The sequence below is a fragment of the Silene latifolia genome, chromosome 9 (assembly GCF_048544455.1).
Source record: "Silene latifolia isolate original U9 population chromosome 9, ASM4854445v1, whole genome shotgun sequence".
NCBI lineage: Eukaryota > Viridiplantae > Streptophyta > Magnoliopsida > Caryophyllales > Caryophyllaceae > Silene > Silene latifolia.
Window position 1 is genome coordinate 221,820,095 of NC_133534.1, and position 13,760 is coordinate 221,833,854.

The 13,760-nt window shown below is 39.8% G+C and overlaps 1 protein-coding gene across 1 annotated transcript; it reads left to right on the top strand.

Moving 5' to 3' along the window:
- The first annotated feature begins 1,571 nt into the window (after positions 1–1,571).
- On the top strand, positions 1,572–8,839 carry LOC141600432 (pentatricopeptide repeat-containing protein At1g80270, mitochondrial-like). Its single transcript, XM_074420669.1, has 3 exons — positions 1,572–1,824; positions 6,073–6,676; positions 7,294–8,839. The coding sequence occupies exons 1-3, from the start codon at positions 1,787–1,789 to the stop codon at positions 8,539–8,541; spliced, it is 1,890 nt and encodes a 629-aa protein (XP_074276770.1). The 5' UTR covers positions 1,572–1,786; the 3' UTR covers positions 8,542–8,839.
- Positions 8,840–13,760: the final 4,921 nt, after the last annotated feature.

The following is a 13,760-nucleotide window of genomic DNA, read 5'->3' on the forward strand; positions in this document are numbered from 1 at the left end:
TTTAGTTTAAGTTTTGTTTTTTTTTGATCAAATTATAGCAATTTGATCATCAAAACGTGAAATTTCTTATAAACTGATTGATTTTTTTTTTTTAATATTCTACTGTTATTGCTACCACAAAAAAATATTGAAGATCTTTTCTAAAATTTCTCAACAATAAGATAAAATATTGAAAGATCTTTTCTAAAATCTCTCAACAATAAGATAAAATATTTAAAAAAATATTCCATAAATCAATCAAAAATCTTTTCTAATAAGGAAATGTAAAATTCAAAATTTAAAATAAGGCAATTTGTAAATGAGGTAGTTTTTAAATAAGGAAGTTTTAAAAATCGTGGAAACAATTATTTTGATTAGACGGTTAAAAACCGAATTAGGGTTTACTTTTAACAATATAATGAATTGAAATGGGTACTTTGACGTGCTGATACCCCTAGGTTAGATGATTACTATACTCTTTGCAAACAATAGCCCTCTACTAACAATAACCCGTGCTCGAATCTCCTTACCAGCAAATTTTTTTGTTTTTTTTTTCGGTTTCTCAAGTTAGGGTTAGTTCATTTCGATTTTGATTTTTTTTTTCATTTTTTTCGATTAATCATTTCATAAACATTTTCATTTTGATTTTGATTAAGGCAAAATATTTATCTACAATTTCATTACAAAATCGATTAATCAATTTGGGTTTATTGCATTAGGGTTCATCAATTATATGAATTGGAAATTTTCAATTAAAGTTGATTAATTGAATTTTGACGATTACAATTAGGGTTCATCAATTATATGAAATCGAAATTTACAATTAGGGTTTTCATCAATTTGATAAATGAAATCGAAATTTTGAATTCGATTTGATTATTGAAATCGAAATTGGGAATTAGGGTATTCATCAATTTGATTAATAAATTAAAGGGTTATTTCATAACAATAATCCATCCTATTGGTGGTCTGCAATAATCACTTCATTATATCAATAATCTCAATTAAATCCAACCTAAGCACCATAACTTCTAATAACGATCCAACTGATATTTTTTTAAGTTTTTGTTGGATTATTTGATAGTTTTTGGACAACCTAGCTGGTATATGTGCTGTTTATGTGTAATATTTTCAAGTGATGAATCAAGTACTTGGTTTATTTGATACACATAAACATAAAAAAAAATATCAGTTGGTTCGTTATTAGAAGGTATAGTACTTAGGTTGGATTTAATTGAGATTATTAATAGGATGGAGTGATTATTGCATACCACCAATAGGATGGATTATTGTTATGAAATAACCCTAAATTAAATTAGGGTTTGATTAATTGAATTCAATTTTTATCTATTTTATTTTATTGTTTTTAAAAAACCGATTTTCCTAATTATAAAAGCTAAATAACAAAAAAAATATAAATAATAACATAAATTTAGGTAATTATAAAAGAAATTAAAGAAAGTCAAAACAAATTAAAAAACTTCCATAAAAACGGTTAACTACTATAGTTAACTTATTAACCCAATATGTTAAATTACTAATCTAACCTTACTCTAACCTCTACAAGTTAACTCTAATTTGCCATGTGACGCATTTTCATTGGTCGTGTATGAAAAAACTCATACACCTCGTGAGTATCATCTTTTGTATAAGGATTGTAGTCTCTCGGGTCTGGTACACCGTACACCGTACACGTAACTCGTAAGTAGGGTTTAGTTTATCTGCCACATTCATTTGATTTGATTAGGGTTTATCAGTAATTTTTCTCCATTTCTCCGACTTCTGACGATTTCCTTGCATCTCAAAAATGTTGGCTATTCGTCGAGCTTCTGCCTTTTCTCTCAGGTTTATTCTTTTCTCCATCTTCTCCCTTTTCATCTTTTCTTATTATAATTCTTTCTCATGTTCAATCCAATTAATGCTTACATTTCTGTTACTGTTCCATTTTTTTTGCCAATCAAAGATTATTGTAATCTAATTCAGCATGCGCTTATTATGAATTTTAGAATTACTGTCTGGTAGTTTATGTGAATTTCAGTTTTAAAGCGGGTTTGTTTTGTCAATCTACTAATTTTGAACTCGCCTCAAATGACAAACAGGATTCCTTATTTTGTTTAAGATTTTTAATATATTCAAACATTTCAAAGTGTTAGTAGATGCGAGTGTGTGTGTGTGAGAAGATGGCGAATATCAAAATTGGATCATGGTGTGGTGGCTGTTGGTAGTGAGACCTTGAAGGGCAGGATGTATGGCAAGATGGATAAACACGCTGACACTCTTTTTGAATAGTTGGTGTTTCAGTTTTACACGAGAATTTAAAAGAGTTAAATACCATGTTACAACTGTTCGATTTTTGGAATCGATAGGTTGCAAACACTATAACCTGTAGTGGGTTGGGTGGAGAATACCACTTGGGATTATAGAAAATAACCAATAACCAATGAAATAGAGTTGATTAAGGAAGAAGGTGATGAAAATAGATTTCTTGTTAAACAATATTCTTGATTACACTCTAAATGGAGAATGAGGCTTATATAACTGTTAGGAAATGCAAGTAACTAAAATGAGTAACGACAGTTACTAAATTACCCTTCCTCTTAAAAACGGTGTGTATCATTTCCGACCCCTGGAAATCATCCTTGTCCTCAAGGATGAGAGCAAACTCATCAGTCATCAATATATGCAGATGAGATTCAGATGAGCTTAGAACTTAGAAGAGTAGCCCTATGCGAGATTGACATCAGTGTTTCATGGACATCCTTATAAGCCAAGTCAAAATAACCATCAGACACGTCAGCTCCACCAGGAACAAATACCCAAATAACCACTCCACCACTATACTGAATCTTTGGTAGTAAGTCCAACTGTGCTAGAAAAAATGACATGGCTGCTTTAGTTTCATCTGTCTTCAAAAATCTGGAGTTCAGCTTGTCATTTTTAGTGGTATACCCACTTAAAGTACAAACAAAGAACCAATTTTCGACTTCATTGGCAGCAGCAACAAATACTTGTCCCACCATATTTCTCTTCATGTGCTCTTGCCCAAACTGATATACATGGGTGAAGAAACTCTTATCCCTTAACATTTCTTCTTTGCTTCCATTCTCACCAAAGTTCTTTACATTCTCAATCATCAAAAGATAATCCAAAAATATCCTCGCATTTTTCAAGTTATTATGGTTTCTCCAACTCACAAGAAACATGGCATCCCTAGGCCAACTGTTTGCAGGAATAACATTGTCAAGCATGGAAAATTCTAAGTAGGTTACCATTTTATAATCAAACTGAGCATGCAATGTTTCTTTTCCCTTATAAGCATCTACCCACATAAAATTTGTATCAAGAAGCTTAAAATCCCAAATACTAAGAAACTGTACTATTCCATCGCCCATGAAAACACTCTTGTCCTCAAACATGATCCCAAACATGTAAGAAATGAACTTGCTATAGTGCGATCTGATCGATCATATGGGCATGACCTTTGCCGCCAGTGTTGATGATAATCACCAAATGATATGTGATTGTGTCTTTAAACAAAGGATGTGTAATACCATATTGAATAGAAGGGGGCTCTATTGTATTATCTAATTTCTTCCAGAAAATCAATCTCATTAGTTTACCCCAATAGTGTACCTACTTCCCCTTGAAAACACCCTTGTCCTCAAGGAGTCAAGGGTGATGGAAAGAATGCAATCTTGTAACTCACTAACATCAGTTGTAACGAGGAAGGCGTTACTATAATACATGGAGTAAAGTGTATTGGTAAACAGACATATCAACTTACGTCCATCATCCAACGCACTTGGGACAACCAATGAGCACAAATATCCTCCGAGGTCAAAAACAATTAGCTTTAGGTCGAAGGCATCAAATAATAAAGGTACTTGTAGAGCATACATATTGAAGTTATTATGCTGAGGTGAAAAGACTGAAACCATACCAGCTTTTTTTTTTTTTTGAAGTAAAAGATCAATTCATTAATAAAACGCCAAACGACACTTACAAAAGATAGGCATAATCGAAAACAATTCTAATAGAAACCAAAGGACAAATTTCTCATGTAAAACTACGGATCTCAAACATGATATGACAATTCGGCTCGTCCTTGTATCGCTCTTTTCATATAGCTTTTAAGGGGATCCTTTGTTTGATTCATTGATGGAGAAAATTTACCTGCTACTGGCACCATAGATCGCTGACGAATAACGCATATCCATTGTAGAGTCGTATGATGAATCATCAACAAACCGCTCTTATCTATAATTCCAATAATAATACTAAACCCTAGAAAGACAAGGACTGAAAAAACTCTGAAAATAGAGACGGAAAAATAGATCTCACCAAAAGGGAGACTTTTATTGATTAATTCATAATATTCCATACTAGAAATTGATAAATGAAACTATTTGAGGGGCTTACCATCAATCAATGATCGATGGAAGCCCCAGATTTGATTGATGGAGGCTAGGGTTTATTTTTTCCATACCAGCTTTTTTGAGATACCAACATCCCTATCATGCCCGAACAACTCAGTTTTGACGAAATCGTCACTTAACAAATCATAGTTATTATGCTGAAAATAAGGAAACCAACCCGTATGCTTCACCCTCGCCCCACAACCTAAATTACCAACTATTTTTTCCAAACTCAAAAACCTATTAACCATCTCAGCAAGTTGGAGAAAAGGCTTAGTTATAACCTTAATCAATGTTGGCATTACTGTAATTTCATGCTCAAAAGAAGTCACTACTGGTATAGACTCGTTTTCTGGTACACACAGTTCGTTGAACATGTTGTGGGCGTTTTTCTTTTGTTCATCTTCGGCAAAATGGTACTTTTATGTTGCTCATGATCAAATTCAGCAGCTTTATCACTCTCCATTTTTGCACTTTGAACCATTTCCCGTATAAAATCTGGCAGAGGCATTTCGTCGAACACCTGGTGTGCTTGAATTACAGAAGTTGTAGTGCTCGTAATACCTTCAGTCGGAAGGTTGTGCACCTGATTTTGGCATAAATCATTAGCAGGCGCTTGAGGATTTGGTGTAGGAAATTCGTCGAACACCTGTTGTGCTACACAAAAATTTGTCTCCCTCGCCTTTAATATTCTTGTCCGAGCCTCAAAATCTTCATCTACTTCAAATGTTCTAGGCGAAATTTTGTCGAACACCTTCTGCTCACCAGTGACCATTGCTCCCTTTTTCGAAATATATGAGTTCAACACACTCATTTCATCAAACAACTCGTCTGCAATAGGAAGTGGTGCTTCATGTTGAGTAATTTTTTGTTTCCTGGGCTTCAACACCTCTTTAGGTACCTTAACGAGAGCAACACCTTCACCGTCCTAACCAAAAGTAAACCTACATTTATGATCAGGTGCACTGTCACAAATATGGTCGACAGACCATAATTCGTCACACTACAAGCACAAATCCCTGACTCTTCTTGCATTCATGGCACTCTTGGTAGTGAGTATGTAGGAAGTGATGATGCCATCTTGCTTTTGCATCTGCAATTCGTTCTTCATCTGAGCCGTCAAGCCTCAAACTCTTGTAGAATTCTTCGATGATAATTCTCAATCTTTTTGTGAATTTTTTTTTTTTGGGATATGATGGCAGTCACTAGTCCGAGGATGGAGTAGCTCTGATACCACTTTACAACTGTTCGATTTTTGGAATCGATAGGTTGCGCACACTATAACCTGCAGTGGGTTGGGTGGAGAATACCACTTGGGATTATAGAAAATAACCAATGAAATAGAGTTGATTAAGGAAGAAGGTGATGAAAATAGATTTCTTGTTAAACAATATTCTTGATTACACTCTAAATGGAGAATGAGGCTTATATAACTGTTAGGAAATGCAAGTAACTAAAATGAGTAACGAGAGTAAACTACCCTTCCTCTTAAAAACGGTGTGTATCATACCATCATTATACCAAATTAGACTCTTATTGCGACCTTTTCGTTGCATTGATACATTAATTAATTGAGATTACCGTCTGTATTACAATAAGTGGATATTTAATTCAAGGTTGGCATGTCTTTTCTATATCACATTTAACTAATGGTATAGTATTTTCATTGTACTTTTAGAGCTCCAGGTTTGAAGATAGCAGCTTTTCGAGCCTGTGCTGGACATGGACCAGTCAGCATTCATAAAGAAGACAAGTCAAGTCCCTCTGAGCTTCATTTGTTCAGAACTGATAGATCAGTTACATCTAGGACATGCAATTGCACAGTACTTGTTCCCAGACTATTCTCAGTCGGGTGTCGATGTCTTTCTTCTCAAGCAGGCGCTAAGAGTGGTGGAGAGGAAAATGATGATTTGGAAGACGGGTTTTCTGAGCTAGAAGCCCCGGAAGCTTCTGCAACAACCGAGGCGAAAGTTGTAGATGGTGACAGTTCTGCTGACTCTGCATCTGATTCTGAGTCTGACTTATCTAGTCTTGACGATGCGAGTTTGGAAGAGACATTGGAAACTGATCTACTTGGAGAAACAGAGGAGGATGCGGGCAAGGCAGCATCAAAGAAGAAATATGCACCCTCACCTCTGTTAAAGTTAATTTTGGAAGAGTCAGGTCCATCTATGGCTGGTGCTCTCGACAAGTATTTTGAGGACAAGGAGTTTAGTCGCCCTGAAGTATATGAAAGTTTGCTGAACCTTCGTCGACGCAAGCTATTTGGGAAGGCATTGCAGGTGTGTTTTTGCGTGATCAGTATACTCTCTTGTGCTCTGTAGATGAGTCTGTAGCTATGCCATGATTTTTGTTCTCAGATTTATCTTCGTTACTGTTTGACATTCATAGTTATTTTCCTTTTTCTATACCAATTGGGCTTCTTACGTAGAAGTGATGATAATTGGTATATTTCTCTTGCAAGTTTTAGATGAATCCTACCTTTTGAAGGGGGGCTCTTAAATAGCTGAGCTACCGCCGTTCAACAGAGCGATCAAATAGTGGGTACAACTTCAATTGACCTATTTAATTCCAAGGGCATTGAATTTCGACCACAAACTTCAATTTGCCGTTATATATAATTTGGATTTACAATGATGCTTTTAACTAAATGTTGCTAATCTTAACGAGCAGCAAAATATTACCTTTGTTGAGTTGTATTAGTTGTGTCTCAACCTGCAATGATTGAGAGGCTTGTTGTTAAATCTACTTTCTTGACAAACTGGGGTTTTGCCTTGTTTCGACTCTGTATAGCTGTTGGATGTACTGAATTTGAGGAACAAAGGAATTTTTCTTCTGCTTGTATTTCAAATGCATATTATCCACGACATATTACTCAGCAGAATCTTTTGTTTTACAGCTGTCAGAATGGTTCGAGAAGAGAGAGGATTCTGATTTTTCGGAGCGAGACTATGCATCCAGGGTTGATCTGATTGCAAAGGTACGCGGGCTTCATAAAGCAGAGAGCTATGTTGACAGTATACCCAAATCCTTCAGAGAGGAGGTGGTCTACAGAACTTTGCTAGCAAACTTTGTGACGGCTAGACGTTTGGATAAAGCCGAACAACTCTTCAATAAAATGAAGGATCTAGGTTTCCCGATCACGGTTTTCACTTGCAACCAGATGCTACTTCTTTACAAGAGAAGCGATAGAAGAAAAATCGCTGATGTGCTTTTAATGATGGAGAAAGAGAATCTTAAGCCTTCTCTGTTTACTTATCAAGTGTTGATTGACACAAAAGGCCATTCAAGTGATATCCATGGCATGGAGCAAGTTATTGAGACCATGAAAGCCGAAGGCGTAGAACCTGGCATCCGTGTTCAAGCCATTTTGGCTAGACACTATGCTTCAGCCGGACTCAAAGAAAAGGCCGAGGACGTTCTAAAAGAGATGGAAGAGACTGACTTGAAGAACAACCGTTTTATCTACCGTACTGTCCTCCCTATCTATGCAAAGCTTGGGAATGCTGAGCAAGTAGAAAGAATCTGGAAATTTTCAGAGTCAAGCCCTCGACCAGCAGATTGTTTTGCTGCTATTGATGCCTTTGGAAAGCTTAAGAACATCAAACAAGCAGAAGCCATCTTTGAGAAAACGATAAAAACAAACATGAATTCCACTAGGCCCTACACTATAATGCTCAAAGTTTATGCAGAAAACAAGATGTTAAGCAAAGCAAAGGAGCTACTTAACCGCATGGGAGATGCTGGTTGTGCTATTGGACCAATGGCTTGGGATTCACTGGTCAAGCTCTATGTCGATATAGGGGAAGTTGAGAAAGCCGACTCGGTATTGCAAAAAGTCGTTCAACAGACCCCAAGACTCAGGCCAATGTTTAGTACCTATATGACCATTTTAGACCAGTATTCTAAAAGGGGTGATGTTCATAATGCTGAGAAAATTTTCCAAAGGTTGAGGCAAGCGGGTTATGTTGCTCGTGCTATGCCATTCCATGCTCTTCTCCAAACATACATAAATGCCAATGTTCCAGCTTATGGGATAAGGGAGAGAATGAAGGCTGATAATTTGTTCCCGAACAAAGCTTTGGCTGCCCAATTGGCTCTTGTGGACGCATTTAGGAAGACGACTGTGTCGGAGTTACTTGATTGAAGAGTGTGTTTATTTGATGACCGAGAAATATGGGCTAGAGTTTAGATTGGCCAAGGATAAATTCTTGCGGTTGCTGAGGCATAGGCAAACGTTTATGTTTTTATTTTCGTTTTATGATTTGTTTTGCGCAATTAGAAATAGAACTTCTTGTCGTCCAAAACTGGCAATTTATTGTTCCTTGTACATTAGAATGATCGTCTGTTGGGAGTTGAATTGGCGTACCTCGTAAGTTTGGTAATCCCAAAATAATACTCTTATTTTGACGTTTCTTAACTTAACATGTTCTGAAATTGGTTACAAATGTAACTGGATTACAATGTGTCTTAAAATAGGTAATAGTTATGTATTTGTGCAATGTGTTACTAGTAGCCACTTTAGAGTTAATTAAGTATAATTGAAATGGTCACAGAGTGAGTTAAATTGGGTGTATTTTTAGTATGTTAACGGAGTTGTGTGCGATGTTAATCACTTAAACCAAAATGTGACAATGTGTAACCATTTTCTGTTTACCACTAGTTTAGGACCCGTGCAAAGTTGCACGGGCGTGTATAGATTGTATATTTAAATTTTTTCGCAAATTCTTATATTTACAACATTGTTTTGGTTTCTTATTTGAGGTAATTGATTTCCCATATGTTACATGAAAATTATATACTTGACATACAATTACAAATACAATACTTTTATAACAGTATAATCTACATATTTAAATTATAGTATTTTTTTTTTTCAAAATAACATTAGTATTAAGAGAGTATTAATTGTAAAAAACATAGTTATACTCTTGTTGTATATTATGCTTACACCCGTCGTATCTCATATCTTTGATTAGAGCATGCATATGCCGACATGTTTACACCTATGTTAAAGTATGTTAATAATTTCAAATATCGGAAAATTTTACCATATAGGATAAGTTTTGAAATGTTTGCACAAAAATTAAAATTGAAATGAGGACAAAATAAAAAGTAGAATTACTAATTAAGTCAAAACAATATCAGTTAACGTATACACTTGAAAACTCGGCATAAAAGGAAAGAACGCTTATGAGTATACACATTATGATATCTCTATAAATTATTTTCTATTTGATATACTAATCAGTATATGTAAATGATCATACTAAAACCTCTCTGAGCTTTTGAAATTATTTTACGACCCGTTAATTGCGAAACATATTTGGTCTCTATGTCCCATAACATTACTCGTGTCTCATATCTTTTGATGTACACATTCAAAAGTCATAAACTAAGTTGAATTTATTTTTTAGTTTCAAGGTATTCAATATTTGACTGGTAGAAATTGGTACAAAATCAATTTAAAAATCAATTTGAGGTTCATTTTTATTAACATTGTTCCGGGTGTAATTCCGAAGCAAGTATTGTTACCACTCGTGGCTTGTAGAATGATGTCTTTGACTGAATCCTCCTTTTGGCCTCTCCTGAAACAATGAACAAACTGAGGGCTCGGCTTTGGCCGAGCGTACTCACTCCGACGCCCAAGTCAGTGAACTTGAAGAGATAAGTTATGTGTTACTTGGCTAAGTATATATTGTAGAGAGATAAGGAAGATATTACCAGATTATAGGGTATTTAGGTTATGATTTTTGGGATCCTTTCCTCAATGAGGGTTGAGGAGTATTTATAGACTTTCACCTTTTGTCACGTAGTGGCCAAGTGGCCAAGTGGCTAGCAGGTGGAAAGACTGATCTACCCTCGGCCGAGGGACCCATGGCAGGCCGGCGGGCCCTGTTGACTCGCCACCGAGGGGTCTTGGATATGAGTACGCGGATATGTGCCCTACGGCTAGTTGTCCCGGTAGAGACCCAAGAGACAGCCGACGGGCCGCGTCGGTTCGGTTAGGGTTGTCTAAGTCGTTGACTTGTTGTGGATATCTTTGACCTTGCTCAATATGTTGACTCGGTCGGTGGTGCGAGAATATGCCCCATCAATTTGCCCCCAGCGTAGTCTATGCCGTGGTATGGGCTCCGATGTATGTTGAGCGTATATTCTGCGCAAGTAAAAATTTTCTGTCCCGGCTTCTTCTATCTCGGCTTGGTTCTGCTTAGGCCGTACCATATCCCCCCTCCACATGGATGTGTAAAGGGCATCCGATGTGGAAAAGAAAGTGACGCTGGCCGAGACCAGGGTTGAGAGTGCCGGTTGTCTTTGATTGCCCCGTACCGTGCTACCTAGCTTGGTTGATCATGTGGCCGGCGGAGAACAGATACTTAGGAATTTGTTGAGGAAGATGAATAGGCAAAGAGATATGAAGGGGCGTGTTGAAGACGCTTGGTCACTGTTGCGTTGATTGACGTTCAACTGTTGCAACGATTGACATTCCGTGGTTGCATGTCTGACACGTGTCTGTTCGCTGATTGGCTGACGTTTCATGGGCTGTGCCTTGATTGGTCCTTCTTCGTGGGCTTTGCTCTATAAATAGAGCAGTATGCCCCATGATTTCTGCACAAAGTTCATTTCCTCAAAAAATTTTCTTCTTCCTTAGATTTTCAAGGGTTTCCTTCTCTTCAAATCTTCAGAATCGTCACTTCGGCGTAGCACTTTTTCTTCAAGGTAAACAAACAAATTTTCCAACTTTTAATTGTTAGGTTTTTTGTTGTGAACATGTCTTCTGCTGACGCCGGACCTAGTAACCGTGCGCCGGAGGGTTCCCCGTCGCGTCTTGATGAAGAGGAGGCACTGGATGCCATCCCGCTAAGGTCCGGGGGTCCTAGGTCTCCTTCTCCCGAAGTTGACCCAAAAGTTTTGGAGGATTGGGAGGATGATGATGAAGCTGATGAAGACTTTGATGATGACGGTGAGGAAAGGACTCCTTCTGATGGGGATAGGCCGCTTCTCCTGGATCACGGCGAGGCCTGTACGACTGGTCTTGATCGTGCCTGGACCAATAAATTTGCCAGTTGTTCCGGTGAAACTCTTTTCGAGGGTCATTTCTCCTTCGGTGAGGGGTACAAAATTGTTATCCCCGAGGAGGGTCAGGCGGTCTGTTGCCCTCCCCCGGGCCATATCGGCGTATACATTAGGCACCTGGAGTATGGGCTTCGGTTTCCTTTGAATGAATACGTCACGGCCATTATCAAAGCTATGAACGTCGCTGTGGCTCAACTGCATCCGTTGGCCATTAGGACGATAGTCGGCTTCGTGTGGCTCTGTCTCTTTAAGGGGGAGGTCCCAACAGTTAACTTATTCCGCCGGCTTCATCATCTTCGGCCATCAAATTCCGGTAAGGTGGGGTGGTACAGCGTGCATATGGAGCCGGGCTACGTTTCCGTGTCCAAGATTACTTCTTGTAAGGACTGGAAACGGCGGTGGGTGTACGTCCAAGTGCCGGAGGACTACCCATTGCCTCGGTCTTTCCAGAGCCTTATTCACTTGCGGTGCGAGAACCGGGGAGAATATGAGAAATATATCTCCCGGGGTAAGCTTAAGATGGACGCTTCGAAGGTCTATCTTAATGCGGATGAGAAGCGGGCGTCTGTTTGTTTGATCTTTGAGAAGGGATGGATGCCCCGACTCAGATTATTCTTGAGGATGAGTTTGCTTTCTTTGCGTCGGCCTCATCGGCCCTCAACCGGGGTGAGTAGGGTCGGTGTGAGGCCCATCTTTGTCTCTGTTATGTACATTTTTAGAGCTTTGTTTTATTTCTTCTACTTAACTCTTGCTTCGTTTCCTTTGCAGACCATTTTGGCCCGGATCTGTCGGAGGATATCCTTGAGAGAATAGGGCTTGATAAGGACAAGAACGTTGTCAATTTGCATCCTAAGGCCCAAACTCGTGATCGCAGACCGACTCCCACCGACCTCATGGATCAGCAGCTGAAGGCACTGGATCCGGCGGTGGCTCAAGCACGGGTTCTCGAAGGCATGCCGAAGAGAAAACCAAAGGCAGCGTCCAGGTCGGCGACGGCGTCAATCCCAACTCCCTCTTCGATCCCGGCGGTCCAGACGGAGCCGGTGGAGGTCGTCGATATTACCGATGAGGAGGCAACTGTTGCGAAGGGCCCTCCTCCTCCCAAGAAGAGAAAAGAGCCACTGTCTGCTTCCACCGTTGCCGGGGAGAAGAATGACTCAGCCGGCCCTCCATTTAAGAAGGTCCAGACTGGTATGGATCTAACCTGTGGTTCAGACTTAGCTGGTTCATTAGGCATTCCCAATGACAGACTCTCTGACGTGTCAATGAACGTTGACATGGATGCTCTGTGTGAATTTTTTGTAGATCCGCCGTCGGCAGTCGTCGTTCTTACTGAACGACAATTAGAGAAGCAGCCTGAGAAGGCGGGTGATAGAAATGTCACCGTTGACTCCTTACTCCAGAAGGTTCCCCCCGCCGAGCTTGTGGCGGAGGGTACGAGAATATACAAGAGGCTGGCGAAGTGGACTCAACTAGCCGGCTCCCACATTATGGAGCAAGAAAAGGCCATGGCTCAAGCTGGGCCACTGATCGAACGGCTTAAGCTTGATCTTTCCGCTGCGAAGGGGGAAGCCGGGAAGGCTAAGCTGGACCTCCTTGCTGCCCGAAAGCGTGAGGAGGAAGCTGAGAAGCTGCTCTTGGCCGAAAAGGCCAAAGTTGAGGCTGCTGATGCCACCGTTGCCAAGCTTCTGGAGGAGCGGGACAGGTATAAGGGCGGTTATGACGCCGTGGTTGCCAAGAGGGAAGAATGGAAGGATCTGTACTTGGCCCAGTCGGAGGCACATATGGGCACAAGGGCTATCCTTGCCCAAAGGGAGAAAGATATTGAGATGCTTCAAACTGAGCTCATCCCTAACATGTGCGCCCCGGATTAGGGAAGCCGAGAAAGCGACGGGGAGGCAATCAAGAAGCTCGTTCTGAAGGCTCCTTCCCGTGGCAAGCATTTGACGAGCTTCGGATGAGATGGCGTCTTTGCGGAAAAAGCGGTTGCGGAGAAGGCGGAGGCGGCGAAGCGGCTCGGATAGCCGAGGCAAGGCGGCCTATGATGCAAAGGTGAAGGAGGTCGAGAGAGGAGGCCGAGAGGCTAAAGGCGGTGAAACAGAAGCGCAAGTCACCTTCTCGGGTCACCCACCAAAAATGATCTTTTTGATGTCGCCGTTGGCGAGCAGCCAATGAGCATAGGGAGACGGGCGGTCGTCACCGGGTTCCCAGAAGCATCTCGGATAGCTTTAGCTGTTCGGGGGCCAACTATTGAGCCTTTCCTCCCTGCCATCTTTTGGCGCTTCAAAT

Excerpts from the sequence above, each read along its gene's own strand:
- LOC141600432 (XM_074420669.1), top strand. The coding sequence starts at position 1,787 with ATGTTGGCTATTCGTCGAGCTTCTGCCTTTTCTCTCAG. Across the intron at positions 1,825-6,072 it reads GCTTCTGCCTTTTCTCTCAG|AGCTCCAGGTTTGAAGATAG; the intron begins GTTTATTCTTTT and ends TTGTACTTTTAG. Across the intron at positions 6,677-7,293 it reads TATTTGGGAAGGCATTGCAG|CTGTCAGAATGGTTCGAGAA; the intron begins GTGTGTTTTTGC and ends TTTGTTTTACAG.